This window comes from Chamaea fasciata, unplaced genomic scaffold, assembly GCF_029207755.1.
Source record: "Chamaea fasciata isolate MVZ Bird 193981 ecotype frontalis unplaced genomic scaffold, bChaFas1.0.hap1 SCAF_16, whole genome shotgun sequence".
Taxonomy (NCBI): Eukaryota; Metazoa; Chordata; class Aves; order Passeriformes; family Sylviidae; genus Chamaea; species Chamaea fasciata.
The window spans coordinates 2,234,659-2,257,584 of record NW_027094101.1 but is presented as its reverse complement, the minus strand read 5'-3'; the positions used below and the strand labels follow the sequence as shown (position 1 = coordinate 2,257,584).

The window sequence follows — 22,926 nt, the reverse complement described above, 5'->3', positions numbered from 1 at the left end:
CAGTATTTGTAAGTGTACAAATCAAAAACCTGCCCCCAAATGCATTAATATCTAAAAGAAATCTAAAATTCCTGCAATGATGAAGTAAAAATTGACCATCACATTCTTCCCAGGATGAAGCATGTCATGGTTATGAAGACTAATATACAATATGCGTTTCCTCCTTCTATTTCTGTGCTTCAGTTTATTTTTCCACTAGTAAATCTTCTTTTAACTTTGGAACATCGTTGTTTTCAAGAAAGGGACTTTCTTTTGCAAATCTATGCCCTCTGTTCATGAAAATCTATTAAAGGATCCACTTCTTGCAGCTACCATTTATTGAAACTAACTGGCCATTTTGCTGAAAACCTAGTGTTCAGTAATACATAAAATAGAGAAAATTAAATGCCTTTTCTATCCAGTAATATATAAAATAGAATGAAATGCCTTTCCCATTTTGAAAACAGCACAGCAAGTGATTCCCCAAGATGTTTAGAGTAATTGTTGTAGGTTGGGATGTGCATCACAACCCATAGCATGAAACAGTCCTCACATGTCCTCTAAAGCAAAAAGATTGGCCAAGCTAAAACCAATACACACAACTTTAACCACTACCGGTTTAACATTTTTCTTGGCCTTATTTGGCTGTGCTGAAAGAGGAAAACTCACTTAGCTTTCAGCTTGGCAGCTGTCAAGTTGAAGCAATTTAGCAATTTGCAGTGTTTTATAGAATCGTTAGAAATTATAAGAAATTATCTTTTGGCCTAAAATATGTAACAATAACTGAAGACTTCATGGCATTGATCAGCCAGGATTTTTTCTTGAAATAGCTACAGGCTTGAACTTTCCAAGGCCTGGTACCTAAATTAGTAAACACAGCCATGGTATAGGTTTTTTGTGCTGTAAATGTAAAAGAGTAGCTGTAAGGATTCATCTGGATCCCCTGAAATGCTCCTGGGACACAGGCAGGGGGGCACATCTGAGAACTGAGCCTGATTCTGTGTTTCTGACTAGAAATCTACCCATTCTCGTGTCTTCACCCCCAGCTCATTAAACCTACCCTCGTGGTTAAGGACTGTTTGCGTTCTTTTTCAGGCCCTACCCCTTGTGTCGTTAAGCGTGGTGTGTTTCAAATCTCCATCTGGCTTCAATGCTCATGGGTTCCAGTGCTTCCTCAGAATTCTCTCTCTCCAGATTTCATTCTTTTCTCTACATTTCATTAATAACTCCACTCATACTGCCCTTGGCCTCCTATCCTCTGAGCACACACATCCTTTTCCCGTTAGCTGTTTCCCAGGGGTGGCATCACTGAACATCCTCTGGTGTCATTCCCTGCCAGCTGCTCTCTGGCGCTTTACAGTCAGCCTCAAAATCCCACATTTTATCATGCACATTACAGCACAAAAAACTTTATACCATGGCCGTGTTCACTAATGTATCTGTGGCTGCGTTATTGTAACATAACACAGGGTAGCATAACATATACAATACATACACAATACATAATATTGCACTAAAGGCATGAAATATGACATCTTCCTCTTTTGTGTGTCTGAAAATCAGGGCAGGTAAGACTTTTCTGCCCTTGTGTCTTGGTCTCTGCACTGCTCTGAGCAGCCTTCACTGCTCTGCCTGGCTATTGGGATATCCTGAAATTCCTGCCTGTGACTTGTGGCTTTTCAATCTCCCTCTGATGTCAGTAAAGGCACAAGCCCTCAAAGGAGACTTCTCCCTCTTGTTTGCTTTCTAAAGACACAAGTGGTTTCTCCTGGAGTTTTCAAAACGTTTTTCACTAAAAATTCCACAAGTGCTTATTTGCATAGCTAACCACATGAGAGTTTCAACCATTTCCTCATAAACCTGTCTGATCTTGGGGTTATCATATTTTAGCCATTTCCTGAAAAGAGCAGGTAGAGTCTTTTCTAGAAAGCAAATGCGGCTTAGAGGACTGCGCACAAGTTTCAGTTGAAAAAGCTGCCTTAAAAGAATGAGAAAATCTGATCAAAGTTCGGAGTGTTTGGGGTATTGTGAACTCTGTGGGAATGAGTACTTGGGAAATACCTGCAGCTCTAATCAAGTACTTTTTCATTACCTTCCTGGTTTTAAAACATGCATTCAGTTTGAACAGCTTCTATAAATACAGGGAAGTAGCAGGGTTATATTTCCACTTAATTTGCTATGGGAACAGACAAAACACTTAGTGGGGCAGTGACCATCCTGCCCTTTTCCCCTTTTTCTCCCCTCTCCTCTCTCTGGGCTCTCTCCAGAGCCTCACCTGGCCATGGCACTCCAGCCCATTTCCTTCCCTGACACGCGTCAAGAACCAAAATCATCCAGAACATCTCCAAACTGCAAAGCCCCATTAGTCAAAAGACTCCTCCAGAAGAGAGCTGAACTGCTCTTTCCCAGCCCAGGAAATCTCAAAGGCTGGAGCTGGCAGGCACTGCTGCCTGGCCCCTGTCCCACACAGATATCTCCTGGAGCTTGGTGCTGACCCCGCTCCGGCTCCTTTGGGAATTGTCTTGGAAGCAAACCCGTAGGATCAGTGGCTTCTGAGGCAACTCTCCAGTGGGGTACAGCTGGTCCAGGACAAATCTTTTCATTATGTTTGCACATCCCGTAGTCAGGGCAAAGGCTGCCAAGCCCTAATGTGATTTAGAGCCCCTCGTTGAGTGCCCTGCCCACGGGGGGCTTCCCACAGCGCCAGCACGGCCGGATTAAGGGATGTGTGAACGGGCAATTCTTGTGGTTCATTGCTTACTGAAACAGACGCTGAAAATAAATTCTGTTGTTGCTTTTCAGAGGATTCCAAAAGTGGAATTAAGCTAAGTCTCATATCATAATATTAACATGGAAAGCTTTCACATTTTCAGCAACAACAGAAGAAAATACGCTTTTAAAGCTAACTTTTCTCAGTTGTTCCCAAATGTACAGGAGTCCTAGCTGCACCACAGGCTCAAGCCCAACAATTTGCTAGTGTCACCTTGTTCTTCTTTGGAAACTTATCCTAGCTGGGATAACTTTCATTTAAGTTGAAGGTAGTGGAGCCATGGAGGATTTTGTAGCTCAAGAGGTACAAAAACTATATTACAGCTGAGCACTATATATATGAGTTTATGTGCTTTAAATCCTGTACTGAGGTCCTAAAACAATATCTGGCAAGCAATGAGGGAAGGAGAATTTTCAGTGATACCCCATAATGTGAGAGTGTTATTTTTAACAGAGCAAGCCTGTTAGCCTAGTGGGGCCCTTTGATCTGGGAGAGCCAGAGAGTTTCTCAGGAGGAAAACTTGCACAGGAAGCAGCTGAAGTACTGCTGTTGGGCTGCTCAGAGCTGTGCAGTGGGACTTGCTTTTGATCTGGCTTTTTGCATTGGCAGTCTGAGCTGGGTGCAAAGAACAGCACTGGTAGTAAATGTGCTCCCTTGGGTATGGCAGGAAAAAGAATTATTTGAGAGGCTTCAGTTAAACAAATGGTCATTCTGCTTCCTAAAGATGATGGTTAGAAGAGTGGTAACAGCATTTATATGGAAACACCTACTTGGAACATAATGAAGTCTAAGGAAAACGGGTGCTCAGAAGAAAGGAGGAGATGCCTCCTGGCAGGAACTACATCAAGTATGGTCCATGCCAGAACCACCGGGAAAAAGATCCGTCTTTAAAAATTCAGTCACTGAGCTCAAGAGAGCAAGCAGATTTTAAAAGAGGTGGGATTTCTCACACCATCTCACAATGGAAGTTGTTTCTGCCCCCTCAGAAATGATAGCACTTCAAGGCAGATGCAGAGAAAAAACCTGCTCTGCATGGCCAATTTTGTTGCAGCTCAATATCTCTAGGAGGAGTTTCATCCACCTTGAAGTGAACTAAGATATTCACATGCTCTCCTCCTCCTCCTGGGTCTCCCTTGGTAAACTTCTTGCTACTTAGAGACACTGACCTGACCTAGCCATTGGTCCTCCTCAGTACATTTACAAACACGTGGCACTTCATCATTGAGGTGAAATCAGGTGTCACATGGCTGTGACATCCTTCAGAGTGTGAGGGCTACTGATGTTAAGTGGATACTCGTTTATCAGACCTGTCTGTTGTCGTGGACATTTATGACTGATCTGACATGTTGAAAATCAGATGTATTCATCAGCTAGAGACATTATTCTTCATACCTTATTGACCTTGGAGACTTTTTTCCTAATTAACCTAAAGCAGTTGACGTTCTGTGTGTTTTCTATTTCATGTTGGGGAACTTTTTTATTGTCTATTACAAAAGGAAGTTCAAGCCCCAAAATCCGTCTGCAGAAAACAGGAAAGCCCTCGGCCTGTTCGGAAGCAAAGAGTTAAGGAGCATTAGGGATAATTACAAGCAAAATGATGCCATATATGGTAATACTCACAGGGATTCAGGGAAAAGCCAAAAGATGGGCACTGTTGCCCTGGGAGAAAGGAAATGCAACGCTGATGTGATGAACTACAAATAACCCTTAATAAAATGGAATAGTTCAAAGCCCAGGGTTTGTTTGAAGAAAGCTGTTTTGGTTGTTTTATTTTCCAAAGAAACAAAGCTGTAAGGTAGATTTATTTGAAAAGTTTGTATGCATATGTCTTCAAATCGGTGTGCTTGGTTTGGAATTGTTCCCGGGACACTTAATTTTTTATCAATAAAACATAGAAATGTTTTAGCACTGGAGCCCAGGCGGAGATGGATCCAATCTCTAAACTCTGCAAATTAACCCAGGTCTTGTGAAAAAAGAATCTATTAATCTCAATTATTTGTGGTTCAAACTCTAAAAGCCAGAAGAAACAGTTCTTATCAAGTCGTACCTCAGGCAGGAATTGTTTCTGGTTTCCTAAGGTTTATATCAATGTCAGTCTGTATTGAAAGTTCTGTCCGGCACTTCTCCATATTTTTATGTCCATTTATCACTGGTTCTTTGGTAGGGAAATTAACTCCTGTATTTCCTAATTAGGAAAAGAAGCAGAACTGCAGTGGATTCAGCTAAACAGTTTCAGGCTCAAAAGAGCAGATAAACATCTCTGGAGTTTTTGAATGTATTGTTCTTTTATTTTTTTAAAAAAATCCATTTTATTATAGATCCAATGAAAAAGAGCTCCAGCTTAGATTGTTGCTTTTCTCACAGCACCAGCTCAGTTGATAAAACTCGATTGTTACATCCACACCCACGTTACCACCTTTTTAGACTCCTGAGCAGGACAGTAAAGCAACATTTTTGTCCATACAATACAATCATCAGAGCCAGAGGTATCTAAAAGACATAAGATGATGTAATGTCACATTTAGAGAGGAAAATTGGCTGGAAATTTCTATTGAGAAAAGACCCTGTAAATCTGTACTTTGAAAACCACTCTTTTACTTTAAGAGAGGGTTTAAGAGTTGTAAATAAACTTAACCTGGAAGTCTTCCAAGAGAGAAAAAGTTACCACTGCCTTCCTGCTTCCCAAGGGACAGTGCATGGAGCAGAGCTGGGATGCCAGTTCTGCTGGTCAGACATCTCCCCACGAGGTCCCTCATTACCAGTGAGCAGGGACACCTCAGGGACTTCCATGCCTGGTCCCACTGAATTCAAGGAGCATCTGAAGACAAAGTTCAGGATCAAGCTGTTAGTCTGCTTTAATGCCAGAGTTTCAGAAGAGAAAACCATTGTATTACTGCTGATGTTTTCTTTTACTGCTGCATCACATCATAGTTAATGTTGTATTTTTTGGTCTTAAAACACGAGCAGACTCCCTGCCAACTCCACTTCTCATAAGTGTTCAGATACTGCCAAAGCAAGATGAACTGCTGTTCAAAAATGCATCATCTTTTACAATTCCCTGAAATGGCTCCATGTCCACTCAAAATACTAGCAGGACAGAGATATAACTCTGATAATGCATTCTTTGCAGGCTGAAGTCAGGTGGGTTTGGGAGGTGGTGTTCTGGGGTAGATAAGAACTGAGCTGGGCAGTTTCCAGCCCTGTTTTTATAAGTTATGAACCTCTACATGGCAGAAAGACTCCACTGGTTACCCACCTTCTTTTGTGTTATTTCCTTTCCCCTCAGAGGTGAATCTGGCGCTGGCAAGACAGAAAATACCAAAAAGGTCATTCAGTACCTGGCTGTTGTTGCTTCATCACATAAAGGCAAAAAGGACACCAGCGTCACTGTAAGTGAGCTCTTCCCTCCCCAGCTCTGCCCCAGGACCCTGGGGCTGCCCTGAGGTGACTCTGCAAGGCAGGGACTGTGCCTTGTCAAACACTTGGCATATTAGGAGTACACAGTCACGTCACAGCTCTGTGTTTATGGAAGAAAAAAATTTGTCTGACACCATCTTAGGCATCAAATCAGAATGTGCTTAGGGAGAACAGAAACATTCATAGCTCTCCATAGGCACAGCACCTATTTATATCCCAGCATGAAGGCCTTGAAGTCTGCAGGGGCTCGAGTCCTTGTTTTACCCTTGACCTCTGCCAACTGAGAAGTTTGGAAAAGCCTGTAACTAACATGTTGTCCAACTGCATCACAAAAATGTATACCAGCATTTAAACTTCCAAGGTTTTGATTGGATTTGTTAGTAAGTCTTCTTACTGACTAGCAAAGAGTCCCAAGTATAAAACTTGTCTCTTTTTTTACTGCTCTGTCAGAGGTAACAATTTTGAAAGGCACAATTTTTTCTGAGTGCTTTGTTCCTTCAAAATTTGTAATAGTCCTGCCTGACAGACTGAAGTTCATTTTCTTGCTTTGAACCTTATACCTGCCCAGTTCCTGGAGATCATTACCACGGCTGAGGCTCTCAGCTGTCTTTGCTCTTCTCAACGATACAACTCCAGGTCCTACATCATTCCCAGCCTTTCAAATGTAACTCAAAACTTCGGCAAAAAAAAAAATGAAGCAATTCACTTTTATGACAAAACAGGCTTAATTGAGGAAGACATTTCATCGTGTCTCAAGCACGAGATTGGGTGCAAGATAAATAATTAGTAGGGAAGTGGGAAATAAAGTAAAATCTCATGACCACCCCTGTGCTGGGTCTCACAGCTGCCCCTGCCCAGGTGTCAGCAGAGCATGAGGTGTGCAGCCCTCCCTCTTCCACCACAAATAACTGGGATTTTATGTACAGTGGATTCTAATTTGGAGAAGGGGAGGGAGTAAATGTCCTTTTGAGTAGTATTTCCTAGGAATCTGTGATTCAATTTAGTGGAAACAGTCCAAGGCTAATGTTTAATATTTAATGTTTATGCAAAAAAGTCATTTCTTCCTACTGAGTCCCTGCTCAGTAGCTGGGGGAAATGAACTTGGGCTGCCAAGGCCATCCCTAACTGCAGTTGCTGCTGACTCCTCTGGGGAATTTTGTGAGTCTCGGGACCAAATTTGCCCCGAGACAGACCTGAAGTCAAATATCCATCAGAGAAGAGCTGAGAAAAAGTCTAATTTGTTCTATATCATGCTGACAAATAGTAATTCAGTGATTAGGACTACTGACACTGCAATTTCAGTCATTAAAATATAATGAGTAACAAAATACACCGGAGAAGAACTGGGGATTTAGCAGAAAAAAACTTGCCCTTGTCTGGTCATGAGAGACTAAGCTGGGACTGGATCCAAATCCCATCTCTTTGCTTCAGGTCTTTTCTTTTCTTCAGTTGAAATGCTCTATGTATGTAATGGTATTTCTACCCTTGGTGTGTCTGCAATAGGTTGTTCATATCTGTATTCCGGGTTTATTTGCATGGAAACTGTGTACTTGTTATTTAAGTACAGGAAGAACAATAAAAAATGTCTGTCTAATGGAAATTATACTGACACTTGTTTTATACCATGTTATCCAACACAGCAAGGTCCATCTTTTGCCTACGTGAGTAACTTAGACTGTTTGATGTGTGTTTAAGGCACTGAGTGTAGATCTGCATGCTATTGTTGCACCCCAAAAATTTAAGAGAGATTTTGTTGAAATATGTTGTATGATCTGATAAAAAAGCAACAATAGCACCAAATGCTCTCACAAATCAACCCTAACTGTGTCAGGCTCCATGGTAAAGAATGAGGTCTGACACAGGCAGGGTCATCTTTCAAATATCACCCTCTTCTGTATCTGTGTGTGTGTTCAAATTGCCATAGTTTGAATTAAATTTCCCACGATCCTGGAAGAGCCATTCAGCCTGAAATGAAACAATGTGGTTTCTGAATGAAATACCCAAATGCTTTCTGTGCTTCAGGTTGAACTTTTTAGGACTGTTGTGAAATAATTCCTAAACCTCACGGTGTTTGATTTGTTTGGCTGCATGCTTTCCATTTGTTATTGCTTGGAATTTTACATTTCCATGTAACTGTTGAGAATTGTTCACCACCACAAGAGTTAGCATGTTCTTAGCTCGCTGCTGTGACGTGTAACAGAGCAATTCCCACTGCAGCACCTGTCTGCAGGTGTTACGGGCCCTCCTCTCTGTGTGCCACACCACATGGCAATGCTTTGGGAATACAGGCAGGTTTGCTGGCACATTCTTGGTATTTCTGTGCCAGGAAAATGGGATTTATTTTCTTTCATGCAGTCTTTTTTGCCCCGTTCTGACTGCTGCCTCTCAGATTTCAGCTATGACAGTGTTGCCCCTTAGTTAATTTAGTACTTCCTTTGACAATCTCTCTCAAAAAAATAAATTATTTCATGGTTGGTATGGGCACTTCTGTGGAGGTTGGTAGACTTCAGAGCTGTACACAGTGCTGGCCATCTGGAGCCAAAGTTTTGTACCCAGGTTTAGGGCATAGTTCAGTTCTCAGCAGAAGCAGGTGGTGTCTGTCTCATTTTAACAGACAAGGTTCTATTTTAGATGTCACCATCTGATTGCAGCAACACCCTTTGCTTATACTGGAGATTTTACAGAGTGTAACCGGACAGAGCTGCCCAGTACAGAGAATCTTCAGGGAGTTCTAGGAATTCATTTCTTATTCTGGGATTCCTGCATGAACTTGTTAGGAAATCTTCCTTCCCTCTTCCTCCAGCTCTTAGGGAGTAAGCTTTTTAATAATATTTTTTGAGGTAGCTATCACCATTGACACAGATGTTACAAGGCATTCAGGAGTGACGTTTAGAAAAAGGTTACCAGATTTGCACACTAATTGGGACACACTTTCATCTTCCAAATTATTTTCTAGATTCAAATGAAATATTGCCTTCATTTCTAATTAAAATTGTTTAAATTATATCTTATTATCTGTCAAGGACTTTTTCCTTTTCAGGGTGAGTTGTTTGAAATTATGCATATTACTACAGAGTAGTGCTCAAAGAATAGTGTGGCAAAGTAAATGTGAATGTAAATGATCTCCTAAGACAGAGTTGAATGAAAAGTTCTGAAAAGTTGTATACATATGTAAAGTATTTTTTCAACTTCATTGATTTGCTTAGAAATAGGATGAGGTAAATATATAGAATTGAATATATAGAATGCATGCTTGTTTCATTGCATGATTTGTTTCCTTAGCAATTACCAATCACAATTAACAATATAATATGAAGTTTGCGTGTTTGCATGAGAATTCGTTATCCTAGTTTGAAATAAATCGATGCAATTCCATATTTAACCTATGTAGCCTTGCATGGATCATTATTAATAGACTTGATGAAATCTGCTTTGTAGCTTTGTGCTGCATTACATTAAAATTATTCCTGGCAAGTTATTCTAATTACATTGTCTTTTGCTAGCAAAGGGTCTCAATAAACTAACTTGGAAAAGACATGCTAGAGGTTCATTAAAGAATATCCCTTTTAAAAATTATATTAAACTGGAAAAAATAATTAACATTGAATGACCCTTTTTTTTTTAAAAAGGAAGGCCAGTCGTGATGCTAAACAGATTAATAGAGTTTGATCTGTCACAGGCAACAAGGCTGGAAAAGACACATGTATACAGGGCAGCAGTCAATTGCACAAACAGATAAACACAAAGATTAATAGAATGAAAACAAATCCACGTGAAATGCAGTATTTGGCAAAAAAACCCAAAAATTAGAGGCTTAAATTAGGTTTCACCTTTCTCTCCCATGTTCAAGTGTTAGTTTCAACTAAGTAATTATGAAATTTAGTGTTAACTGCTTCTGAATGAATTTTAGGGTGAGCTGGAAAAACAGCTTCTCCAGGCAAACCCTATTCTTGAAGCTTTTGGAAATGCCAAAACTGTGAAGAATGACAACTCCTCCAGATTCGTAAGTAGGAGAAATCCAGTTCAGTCTGTGTCGGGGGGAGGTAAAACACCTTTTAAAACCCAGTGTACAGACAGTGGCCCCCATCAGTGATCCTCTCTAAAGACAGCTATAAAACTGATCCCTTAAAAACAGTTTAAAATTCCCTTCTGAAATAGGAATCTGGCTTGATGGAAGAATAAAGATCAGGCTCACACTTGACAGTAACATTGTCTTTTTACAATGTCTTAGCAGTCTATGTGTTACCTTTTGGAGTCACCTCCTGCTCTAGTACATATCCATCCACCTTCAGAGTATTCACAAACCAAATCTGTTATTTCCATTTTCTTTGCACCATTGTTGAGTATATATCTCATAAGGTGTTATTGTTATGGCACAGTTAAGATATTAAATAGAAAATAGAGAAAAAAGAAAAAAACACTTAGTACAGATTGGAGTTAGAATGTTGTGAGCTGTCACTATCCGATGACACTTCTTTCTGGGAGTGCTGGCAGATGCCTGTTTTCCCTGCAGACCCTCCTCTCCCACCTTTGCTCCCTCCCTGCAAAGTTCAGGGATCCATCTGGGTCAACTTTAGCAGAGAGAGTTTCACAGACCCAACCCTGTTCCCTCACTGACCTTGTGGAAATCAAAGTAGAACAAAGATGTTGTCCTATCCCCCTTCCAAAGCCTAATCCAGTGGGGAGAACTCCCTTCCCTTTAAGTACCTGATCAAAATGTGGGGGGAATCTGACAGAGGGAATATCAGAGAAGTTCACTTCCTTTCAGGCTGTTCCACAGGTCATCCCGGCAGGAAGAGTCAAGCACGTTATTCTTGGGAGGGTGATGTACACATCTTATAAAACAGGCTAAATACTGGCTAATCTTGGAAAACCTGCCGTAGCCTGAAAGAACAGCCCGGTTTAGATCTTCTTTTCATTCACAGGGCAAATTCATCCGCATCAACTTCGATGTGACAGGCTACATTGTGGGAGCAAACATCGAGACTTGTATCCTTTTCACTGAGCTGCACTAGGCTGAGAGGAAGTGAGATAAACAAGCTCATTGCATGTCTAAGAAAGGCAAATTTTGCTGAGGTTGCTATAAACAAAGAGGGAGGAAAGTGGCCCCGTTTGTGCTGATACCAGCTCTGTCTTGCTCTCAGGTTTTATGTTTTCAGGGCTGTTTTCTCAGCTATAGGAAAGGGAGCTATTCCCCAAATACAGCTTCAGAAACTGGACAGCCCATACCTCAGGCAATGACAAGGGACAGGCAATGACAAGGGACATTTTTGTGTCCAGAGAACTTTCTTGCCTGGATGCCAAATACTAACTGCTAAATAAATACTGACTGCTGTGTCAAATTACACACCCAGAGCAGTGAGCTGTGTATCAATAACCTGGATGTATTTTTTCAGGGAAAATGGACAGAGAAATTCAGTTCAGTCTGACCTTGCTTGTCAAGTATGTTGCCTGTTCCTATGTTTATGAGCTAGTATGTTTTAATGAACATATTAATATGCAGGCGTTTTCCTCAGTGTTGCACTGCTCATCTTTACATATAGAAGGAGCTCCTTGCTCCAATAAATGAGGAAGAATGATACAGCTATAAAGAAATACCTTCTCCCTTAAGTGTAGCATCAAGCAACAGTTTATCATTCTGCTCTTATTTTCATCACTGATCTTTAGAAAATATCCTGTTTTAACGCTTTTGGTCTTAACTGAAGTTTTATCTACAGCACTTTAGCTTTTAAAGAGTGAATCACTGACTGGTATTGAAATACTTACACTATTGATAACTTCATTCTTATTAGCTTATAGTCACAAAAATGGTCCATAAATGGTTCTCAGGTTGATGGCACGATTAAGAAAGGACTGAATTTTGTTATTGATTTTTTAACACACTTGACAAACAGATTTGCTTGAAAAATCCCGTGCAATTCGTCAGGCTAAAGATGAAAGAACATTTCACATCTTTTACTATTTGATTGCTGGAGCTTCTGAACAAATGAGAAGTAAGTTCCTTACTAATGATTCTCTCATCTCATTGAATAGTCTAAGCAATGACTTGCCTAAGCATTTATCTTAATTTCTTTAATTACATGTCATTCAATCCTTACTATAAATAAACAGCCACAGAAATAGCTATGTATTTTAGATATAGAAAACTATTTTCTCAAGTGAATTATAAGGAAGCATCAATTCATGTCCACCTGTCTGAGGCAGGTTGTTTGCAGTTTACAGGGTATTTTAACTCCCCATAGGGAGAGGCATAATTCTGAGTAGGTTACGTATGGCACAAAATAAAAGAATTTTGGGAAGAATGGCTCAGATTTGAGTCCAAAGGACAAAAAATTGCCCCAAAGTGCAGAGGCGTTCCCCAGTCACTAATGAAAACCAGAAACTTAATACCATTGAGCTTGCTAAAGTTATTTTGAAAGTATTTGACAAAACCCTTAACTCCTCATACAAGCAGAATCTTCCTTTGGTGATAATGTTGGGTTTTTTCCTGTTTCCTTAGGAGAATTCATGAACCAAGATCATTAAGTAGATGCACTTAAATAAAACTTTTCTTCCTCTTTTTAGATGATTTGTTGCTGGAAGGCTTCAACAATTACACCTTTCTATCCAGTGGCTACGTGCCTATTCCTTCTCAACAAGATGATGAAATGTTCCAGGAGACCTTGGAAGCCATGAAAATTATGGGCTTTACTGATGAGGAACAGACAGGTGAGAATTGTTATCAACACTGTATTCAACATATACATCTGCAAGTGACACTACATTGAGATGCAAATGCAGAGGTTAATTCCATCCAGAATAATCACTTTGCAAAGCTAATTTGTGTTTATGAAAGGGAATATTTCTCATTGGACTCCCCTAAATATCCAAAAAGAGATTACTGAGTCTAAGCCAGCTCTATCAACAGTAATGACCATTTAAAGCCATTTTCAGAACTTTCCAACAACTAGCATGAAAAAGTTGCAAAATAATCTGATTTGTTTTTGAAAGAGAGAGAAGAGGCTCAAATAGCTCACATGTACTCACTGATTCAGAGAATAGAGAAATAAAAACAAAGAGCATGAAACAACAACTAAACTGTCTTGAAAATGCGGGCCTGCCAGAGCCATCCACCTGCACAGCTTTTACCTCTCAGCGTTGCTGGGAGTGTGCAGGGCCCTCGGATGCAAACTGCCACGTCCCAAGTGACACCTGGTGGCAGAAGCAGCGCCCTCCCGTTGCCTTGGAGCAGCTCCAGCAAGAGCACACCCCTCAGCTGCACCTGTGACCGAGGGATGCTGAGCAAACCCCAGCCTTGGCCAATCTGGATGGTGGTGCTGGTGCTCACCGCTCTGCTCTCCTGCCAGTACTGGCGTGGGCAGCTGCATTCTCCACTGCAGCAACAGCAGTCAGTATTTTACTGTCTGAACACCCCTCTGATTTCATGCTCTAAAAGAGAAGCCCATTAGGACAGTATTCTGCTCCTGTGTAAATTAGACAAATTTGCAGATAAACAAGTAGAACTCCCCAGATTGATACAACCTCATCTGTAACATACCAGTAGATTTTACTCCACGAGATTAGGTGGGATCGCTTTTATGTATATTTTAGTAATCCAACATTAATAAATACCTCTTCTGTATTTTGACACTAATTCTTTAAAAGTATGTATACATTTGATTTTAGTTGCACAACTAAAAATCCACATCTCCCTGAATAACTGGACATTCAGAAGTGCCACACAATTTTGAAGCTGCTGGTAATTCAGATATATTTTTTATTTTAAAGACAGAAATACTCTTGAGTGACTGAGCAGGGAAGGTGCTATAGGCACTGTGCGTGAGAGACAAATTCCTGAGATGTGGGGATCTGCCTGGGGAGCCAGCATAACTTAGCTTGAGGTGCTGGTGTTCCCAGACTGGCCCATTTGCTCCACTGCACAGATTGTAGAGATTTTTGCTCCATCAGCTCTCAAACTCCTGTGGTTTGTGGCACAGTCCTTTAAAACAAGCCTTACTCATTCCAGAGAGGTACAGACTATCACAGGCAGTAGAATGTAATTGCAGGGAACAAAGTTTTCAAAATGTGGCCATCCTGTTCCTCATTTATATCACTTGTTTCTCTCCTAGCTATACTGAGGGTCGTTTCATCTGTCCTACAACTGGGGAATATTGTCTTCAAGAAGGAGAGAAACACTGATCAAGCTTCTATGCCAGACGATACTGGTATGATTTTCCAGTTCAAAATCTAGTTAACATTAAGAAATTGATAAAACAGCAACTGAATAAGCACTCTTTATCAATATTTTTTATTTAATTGCTATTATCTAGTAGCTCTCAGGCTTTAAAATATAAACCATGCTTAATATCAGCTCAATTATTGTTACCTTTTCTAGTAAACTTGAACCCATAAGTTGATGAATGGTGAATTTGTTGCTTGGATCACAAATGTTGTTTTTCTGGCAAGTGTCATCTCTTGTATGTACAATAGAGGAGCTTCTAAGGAAGATAAATAATTCTGCATACTTGCTGAGCTACTCTTACTCACTTACTGACAAGCTAAGAGGCAATTCAGACTGAAACAAAATCTCACTTTTCTATTCTAGCTGCACAAAAGGTGTGCCACCTGATGGGGATTAATGTGACAGATTTCACAAGATCTATTCTGACCCCAAGGATCAAGGTCGGACGAGATGTTGTGCAGAAAGCCCAGACCAAAGAGCAGGTAGCACATGCACTCTGCTCAGCTCTCCTGGAGCTGTTCTCCCTTTTCCTATTTCTGTTTCTCCTTACATCTTCTCTAAAGGGAGCCATCCATTTTCTGTCTCACTCCTAAGTGGGCTTCTTCTTTCACTTACAATCTCCTCTTTCCTTTTCCAGGCAGACTTTGCCATAGAAGCTTTGGCCAAGGCAAAATTTGAGCGTCTTTTCCGTTGGATCCTGGCCCGCGTGAACAAAGCTCTCGATAAAACAAAAAGACAAGGAGCTTCTTTCTTGGGGATCCTTGACATTGCTGGATTTGAGATTTTTGAGGTATGTACTGTGGGACACAAGCTGATTAAACCCATATAGGTCCTTACATTTTAATTATTTTAATATGCAAAAAGAAATACAAAATAGCAAACACCATCTTGTCATTTAAATTCACCCTTGAAGTCTCTTCCTAATGTTACAAATTCACTTCTTTCCTTTTCACAGATCAATTCCTTTGAGCAGCTGTGTATCAACTACACTAATGAGAAACTTCAGCAGCTTTTCAACCACACCATGTTTATACTGGAGCAAGAGGAATACCAGCGAGAGGGCATTGAATGGAATTTCATTGACTTTGGCCTTGACCTGCAACCTTGCATCGAGCTGATCGAAAGACCAGTAAGATTCTCTCTCTGTAGGTGGGATGCTTCATGTGTAGTGTAGTTATGTGTCAGTAAAACAAGAGATCCTTTATTTCCTGGAAGGATCGGTAACCTCAGGGGTGAAGAAGGTGGTGCTCTGTGTTTTCCCCTGCTTGTGATGATTCTGATCTGATACTGCTCCCATTGCAGACCAACCCCCCCGGCGTCCTGGCTCTGCTGGATGAAGAGTGCTGGTTCCCCAAGGCCACTGACACATCCTTTGTGGAGAAACTAATTTCAGAACAAGGCAACCATCCCAAATTCCAGAAGCCAAAGCAACTCAAGGACAAAACAGAGTTCTGTATAATGCACTACGCAGGAAAGGTACTGGACAGATTGAGCTATTTTGACTTAGGGAACTTTGATTCTTTGATACACGAAGGATCAGAGAGAAACATTCTGGTACCTGCATTGATGAGACATGGCTTTAATTATGTTCTTATTAAGTGTTTTAATTACACAATATATGAAATAAGATATGGTCGTGCTAAGCTCACATGAGAACAGAAATTGCCATCACCGAGGTTATTGAAAATCCAAGTTATTTGGATTCTTTTCTAGCAAGCAGGCTTTAAAAAGACATTAATACATGTGAGAATAAATACTCAACTCTCAGCCCTAGAAACCTTTGCACATCATTTGGCTGATTTGTGTTAATACAGTGCCCTGTGTTCTTGCCCACTCCAGGTTTCTTACCAAGAACAAATTTTTGATGTAGCACTCACTGTTCCCTGCAGGTTACCTACAATGCAACTGCCTGGCTGACAAAGAACATGGATCCTCTAAATGACAATGTGACTTCTCTGCTGAATCAGTCTTCAGACAAATTTGTAGCAGACCTTTGGAAGGACGGTATGAATCACATCTCTAAATCAGTGATGGGGTTTAAAGGGAGAAACTCCTACCAGAACTTTTTGACAGCCATCTCTTGCTGGCAGCACGCAAGTGTGAACATGATTAAGCATAGAAGAGACTGAACTAAGACATAAGGATAATGTGTTCTAAAGACATCAATAATGAATAACTTCATTAGAGAACTTTAAGCATTATCAAAAAATTTCCTTAATATTATTCAGCAACAGAATAAAAATTATTCATTACACTGTTAAAAATGTTGCTGAGTATGTAAAATTGTAGAGTATGTAGACCTCATTTTTTACAGGTTATTGTTAGGTTTTATGAAGCCTCTCATGTAAGTTCTGTGGAGTTCTATTTAATTGATGGACATAATAAAATATATTCTGGGTATTCAGTTGCTCCATTCTGTCACTACTTTAAAAAATCCACATTTTCATCTTTGACAGAAGTAGACTATTTACCCAGAAGGGCTTGTAGTACATTTTTCAGAATGCTTCTATTGCATAAAAAGCATACCTGTCCTCTTTGGTAAGCTGCAGTGTAACAATGCCAGTGATGGGTGTGATGTCAGGCAAGGATAGTTTATATAAACTGTTCCATTCTGTCTTTTCTATTTCAGTGGACCGTATAGTTGGGCTGGACCAAATGGCCAAGATGAGTGAAAGCTCACTCCCCAGCGCTTCAAAAACCAAGAAGGGCATGTTCCGTACCGTTGGACAACTCTACAAGGAGCAGCTGACCAAACTGATGACCACCCTAAGGAACACCAACCCCAACTTTGTCCGCTGCATCATTCCAAATCATGAAAAAAGGGTAAATTCCAGATGCTCAGTTTTCAGCCTCCTGGCACATTACTCCTGTTGAGCTACTCGCTGTACATGGCAGAGCTGAACGATGTCTTCAAACAAAGATATGTGGACGGTTAACATCTTTGTAAATTTGTGCTCAAAATACCTTCTGTTCCCTTTCCAGTCTGGCAAGCTTGACGCCCATTTAGTGCTGGAGCAGCTGCGCTGCAATGGTGTCTTGGAAGGGATCCGTATCTGCCGGCAGGGATTCCCCAACAGGATCGTCTTCCAGGAGTTCCGCCAGCGGTACGAGCCCCTCAGCCCCAGCTCTGGGTCATCCAATACCTGTCTGTCTGTCTGTACAAAACCACCCAGTGTGTTTCAACCTCCCTAACATAAGCATCTTTTTGGCAGATATGAAATTCTCGCTGCAAATGCCATTCCTAAAGGATTCATGGATGGGAAGCAGGCTTGCATACTCATGGTGAGGAAAGCGTTTTTATTCCTATTGATTATCAGGTCTATACTTCTTACGTAAAAGCGTTGAGACTGAACAAAATGAGAAGTGATTTTTAGTACCCTAAACCTCAGCACTGGAGTTAACAAATACCCCTGTTTTCCTCCAGATCAAAGCACTAGAGCTTGATCCCAACTTGTACAGAATTGGACAGAGTAAAATCTTCTTCCGAACCGGTGTTCTGGCTCACCTGGAAGAAGAGAGAGACCTGAAGATCACAGATGTTATTATCACCTTCCAAGCTATGTCCCGAGGCTACCTAGCAAGAAAGTAAGAATTTTTGCCGACAGATAGAATGTTTTCTGCAGCAGAGTATCTGCAGGGGCCTTTAGTGTTCCACAGAGCACACTGAAGACACTGAGACATTTCATCATTATTTATATTGCATTAGAACTCGTGTCCAATGAAGGTTTCACTTCCAGCCCAGAAAAGGCTGATTAGTATAATTACAGGGAAGCAGTTACACTGTGAGGCTGGTCATACCTTTCAATCTATTCTCAGATTGAACCAATTTGCTTTATGTTTTTAATCACAGAGCCTTTGCCAAGAGACAGCAACAGTTGACTGCAATGAAGGTTATCCAAAGAAATTGTGCTGCTTACCTGAAGCTGAGGAACTGGCAGTGGTGGAGACTGTTTACTAAAGTGAGTGATTGCTATCAGTAAATTTCTCCTCAGTTTTCCAAAAGAAATGAAATGCACATGATACCAAGGTACATCTTGTCAGGCACACTCCTTGTTCCAAAGCCCATTGCAGCTGGTGGCAAGAGCCTCATTAGTTTCACAAAACTTGGGGTTAGAGATGCTCTCGATAGTTCTACAATGCCATTAACTACAAAGGTAGTTCTAGCATGAGAAGAAAACAATCTAGTTAAGCAGAAATTCACAAAAGGTAATGGATTTAGGAGATTTTTTAAATTGCTACAAAATAAAATAATTTCACAGGGGTGAGTAATGAGAACACTGAGTAAAACTGAATTTTCTGAACATCCAGAGTGATGTATCTATGGGGAACCAAGTAGCTTGGGAATTCCTAACTGGGACATTAAACATCTTCCTGCTGGGCACTCATGCAAATTATGTCTCTTTTTCTATTAAAGAGGCTTGGGTGTTTCAAGAACGGCCTTCAGTTTGGATTTGGTAAACTTTTCCTACTTGGATTATTGATAGCAATCTCCTCTGCAACCAGAAATAGGCAGTAACACACACCTGTGCGTGCACATTGCCTTTCTATGCAGATGTAACTTTTGTTCATTATCAAGGGATGAAAATAGGCCTGGAGACATTTCAAAAGTGACTCTGTCAGAGGTAGAGGTGCTCACAAGGCCCCAGGAATTAACACAGAGTCAGCCAAGAGCAACACTGCTGAGACTCAGGGCTTTAAAGATGTTCCTATCAGGCTTGGCTGGACAGTATCTGTCCAGTCTTGAGCAATGTCCAGTCCAGCACTACCATTAGTGCCAGTCACTCCTGTAAGCACCAAGCTCAGCAACACAAACCCTGACAGGAAACATTCTTTAAAAACCCTTTCCATTTCCAGGTGAAACCACTGCTGCAAGTCACCCGCCAAGAGGAAGAAATGCAGGCCAAGGATGAAGAACTACAAAAAACTAAGGAAAGACAACAAAAAGCCGAGAGTGAATTGAAGGAGCTGGAACAGAAGCACTCACAGGTGATTTATAGAGCCCCTGGGAAACACAAGCTGTTGTTTTACCATGTCTAGAAGCTGTTATAATAAAGGTGTCTCTCTCCTTTGCACTCATGATTGCCTTCATAGCAATGGTCCAGAGCAGAAGGTCAGTGCAGACAAGCTCCCAGTCACTGCAGTAAAGGCCCAACATCCACAATAAGAATGTGTGGTGGAGCTGCCTGCCTGTACCCCAGGAATGTCCAGTAAAACAACAAAGTTGCACTCCAAGCCTGAACTTCCTCTCCATTTCATTTGTGCAGCTTGTTGAAGAGAAGAACCTCCTGGCAGAGCAGCTCCAGGCAGAGACTGAGCTGTATGCTGAGGCTGAGGAGATGAGAGTCCGTTTAGCCGCTAAGAAACAAGAGCTGGAAGAGATCCTGCATGAGATGGAAGCCAGAATTGAGGAGGAGGAGGAGCGCAGCCAGCAGCTGCAGGCAGAGAAGAAAAAGATGCAACAACAAATGCTGGTAAGGAGGGAAAAGTGACAAATACAGACAATAACTTGGATTTCAGTGAGACACAACAGAGACTGGAAAACCTCAGATCCCAGGACAATGCTTGCTGCACAACCCTCTGTAGGATATAAGTCTGTGCTACTGAAGGAAGGACAATTGATGCTCTTTCCCCCCGAAGTTCTCTTCTTCCTCATCTCAATCCTAATCTTTTCTCTAAAAGATTATTTTATCAAATCTTTCCTTCTATGTTGTCAAGTATTACAGATTGTCTACTTCTTCATAAAAAACGACAAAGTTTACAACACACAGTAATAAACATTAAGCATTTCTTAAGAATTATATAAGTCGTATTTTATTTCCAGAATTCATGTTTTTTTTGTTTCTTTTCCCCCCCCTAAAGGACCTTGAGGAACAGCTGGAAGAAGAAGAAGCTGCAAGGCAGAAACTGCAACTTGAAAAAGTAGCAGCAGATAGCAAGATAAAGAAAATGGAAGATGATATTCTGATAATGGAAGATCAGAATAACAAGCTAAGCAAGGTGAGTGTTCTGGGTCCATTTTCTTATTCTGAAAACAGTAAAAGTATAGAGAAAACCTTCTCTTCCACTAGAACAACAGGAATACTGTTGACTATCTCATCTCACGGACGTGCAATTACACCAGACCACCAGTCCAGTCTGTATCAAATGCATTTCTGATAATTTTTCTGTGCTCATTTAAACAATTCAAAATTGTGTAAAACTACTGTGTTTGAGATCTGCTGTAGCAACGATATCTTCAAGCAAAATATTTACAGCAGTCAAGAACAATCAGTGGAAAACATGTCTTCTTGTCCAAGAGCAGACTAAATAATTCTCTTGGTTTTCAACCAAATAATTTCCACCAAACTTCATGATTAAAACTGGAAGTAAGAATGTCTTCCAGTAGTTTTTAAAAGGGAATGCTCCTGGGAACTGGCTCCTGCTCTTAGTAGCCATCAGAGAGAGCACAAGATCCTAAGAGCAACAGCTTAGAGAACCTGGAAGCCATAGACACCACTCCATAGCTCCTCTGTAACTGAAAAATTGAAATGTATCACAACAATCACAAGAAATAAGCATGAAAGGACAATCTCTTAGACATTTTTGGTTGGCAAAGGGTTGATTTATGATCACAAATGGCAGACATGTTTGCTAATAGAAATGTTTTATTTTTCTTAAGGAAAGAAAACAACTTGAGGAAAGAATAAGCGATCTAACAACAAATCTTGCAGAAGAAGAAGAAAAAGCCAAAAATCTTACAAAGCTCAAGAACAAACATGAATCTATGATTTCTGAACTTGAAGGTAACATGAACAATAGTTTATTGAGCATTTTGTAGAATTTCTTCTTTTTCCTTGGCACAGAGCAAAAAAGCCTAAACAGAATCTGGAGGGAACTTTTTAAAAATCTGTGGCAGATTTCCAAATTTTTTCTGCCGAAGCCAGTTTGGAGATAATTACCAAATCCCCATGATGTCAATCAACAGAAACCTTTTATTTGTTATATATATATAAGAGTGGAGAGAAAAAATGAGGGGAAAAATGCTTATGTTGGAGAAAGATAATGAAATTATTCTTTAGGAGGGCCAGAAATAAGGCATTGCATATCGCTCCAAAAACACAGTGACTGGTAGTTCAATGCATGGCCACACTGGAGGCCCAAGTTTGAGATCAGATTAAGGACTCCTGGCACTACTACAGTCTGTTGACCACAATCCCTCCTTTTTCAGTGCGGCTGAAGAAGGAAGAGAAGAGCAGACAAGAACTGGACAAAGTTAAGAGGAAGCTGGAAGGGGAGGCAAATGATCTACATGAGCAGATTGCAGAGCTTCAGGCACAGATTGCTGACCTGAAGGCACAACTGGCCAAGAAGGAGGAAGAGCTGCAGGCTGCTCTGGCCAGGTACTCACTCCTGGGTCTGCACATGGTGGAAAGCTCAGGCTGGAACATATCTTGCCCCTTCCCAGACACTGAGAAGCTCCAACCATGAATCTCATCTCTCAGTTCATCCCCTCCATGTGCTTTCCCATTTTCCAGATGTCCTTTTGTGAAAAAATAATTATGCTATTGTTTATCCGTAGACAAATAGTCTATTTTATTAAATTACCTACAGGTATCAATGAAAACTCCTCTTCCATAGGCAAGGGCAATGCTGTCAAGTACGACGAAATGTAACAATCTACTTCACAGGCAATAGGCAAATATTAATTAAGAGTCTGATCTTGATCCACTCCAGAATCTCTGTGGATTTTTTGTATAAATTTATGAGGGAAAACACTCAACCAAGATTTGCTGAATCAACTGATTAGCATGTCCAGACATTGCATTCAGCTAAAGTACAGCTGTCTGATTTTTTGCATCAGTCCTCCCTTTCTTTGGCACTTTCTTGCACAGAATCTATAAATCTTTAGTGTATACTGACCTCTTCAAAGTAAAACCATTATTACTTTTTTAAATTTCTAAAATGAAATGTTCTTTTTTTCAAAAAGGCTTGAAGATGAAACTACTCATAAGAACAACGCCCTCAAGAAGATCCGTGAATTGGAATCTGTAATTTCTGATCTCCAGGAAGACTTGGAGTCTGAAAAAGCTGCAAGAAACAAAGCAGAAAAGCAGAAGAGAGACCTCGGTGAAGAGCTGGAGGCTCTTAAGACAGAGCTTGAGGATACTTTGGACACCACAGCCACCCAGCAGGAGCTCAGGTATGGAGATGTCGCACAAGGGGCATAAAGGTCACCAAGTGTCACCAAGCTCAGTACAATACTGCCCACTGGCATTGCAGTAGGGCTGGAATGCTCTTTGCTGCTGCTGCCCCACTGACGTGTGTCACCTTCCAGAGCAAAGCGTGAGCAGGAGGTCACAGTGCTGAAGAGAGCTCTGGAGGAGGAGACTCGAACTCATGAAGCCCAGGTCCAGGAGATGAGGCAGAAGCACACCCAGGCTGTGGAAGAGCTCACAGAGCAGCTGGAACAATTTAAAAGGGTAAACAGAAATCCATCTCATTGAAAAACTATCTCTTAGATAAAGAGATTTCCTCTTATAAATCATCTTTATTCACTTCT

The 22,926-nt window shown here is 40.8% G+C and overlaps 1 protein-coding gene across 4 annotated transcripts in view; it reads left to right on the top strand.

Annotated features, from left to right (window-relative positions):
* The window catches only part of MYH11 (myosin heavy chain 11), a 53,822-nt gene that overhangs the window by 18,400 nt on the left and 12,496 nt on the right, over positions 1–22,926 (top strand). For 3 of the 4 annotated variants that reach the window (XM_066198211.1, XM_066198215.1, XM_066198214.1), the window contains exons 5-28: positions 6,036–6,138; positions 7,807–7,827; positions 10,077–10,169; positions 11,092–11,155; positions 12,061–12,159; positions 12,731–12,874; positions 14,275–14,370; positions 14,751–14,869; positions 15,025–15,177; positions 15,343–15,516; positions 15,690–15,863; positions 16,277–16,391; positions 17,017–17,210; positions 17,370–17,491; positions 17,600–17,669; positions 17,812–17,972; positions 18,238–18,346; positions 19,242–19,373; positions 19,652–19,858; positions 20,247–20,384; positions 21,046–21,169; positions 21,595–21,766; positions 22,354–22,566; positions 22,702–22,846. In XM_066198211.1, coding sequence (XP_066054308.1) covers positions 6,036–6,138; positions 7,807–7,827; positions 10,077–10,169; positions 11,092–11,155; positions 12,061–12,159; positions 12,731–12,874; positions 14,275–14,370; positions 14,751–14,869; positions 15,025–15,177; positions 15,343–15,516; positions 15,690–15,863; positions 16,277–16,391; positions 17,017–17,210; positions 17,370–17,491; positions 17,600–17,669; positions 17,812–17,972; positions 18,238–18,346; positions 19,242–19,373; positions 19,652–19,858; positions 20,247–20,384; positions 21,046–21,169; positions 21,595–21,766; positions 22,354–22,566; positions 22,702–22,846 — 3,142 coding nt within the window. The remainder of the gene's footprint in view (positions 1–6,035; positions 6,139–7,806; positions 7,828–10,076; positions 10,170–11,091; positions 11,156–12,060; positions 12,160–12,730; positions 12,875–14,274; positions 14,371–14,750; positions 14,870–15,024; positions 15,178–15,342; positions 15,517–15,689; positions 15,864–16,276; positions 16,392–17,016; positions 17,211–17,369; positions 17,492–17,599; positions 17,670–17,811; positions 17,973–18,237; positions 18,347–19,241; positions 19,374–19,651; positions 19,859–20,246; positions 20,385–21,045; positions 21,170–21,594; positions 21,767–22,353; positions 22,567–22,701; positions 22,847–22,926) is intronic. The other variant, XM_066198212.1, reaches the window with a different exon arrangement.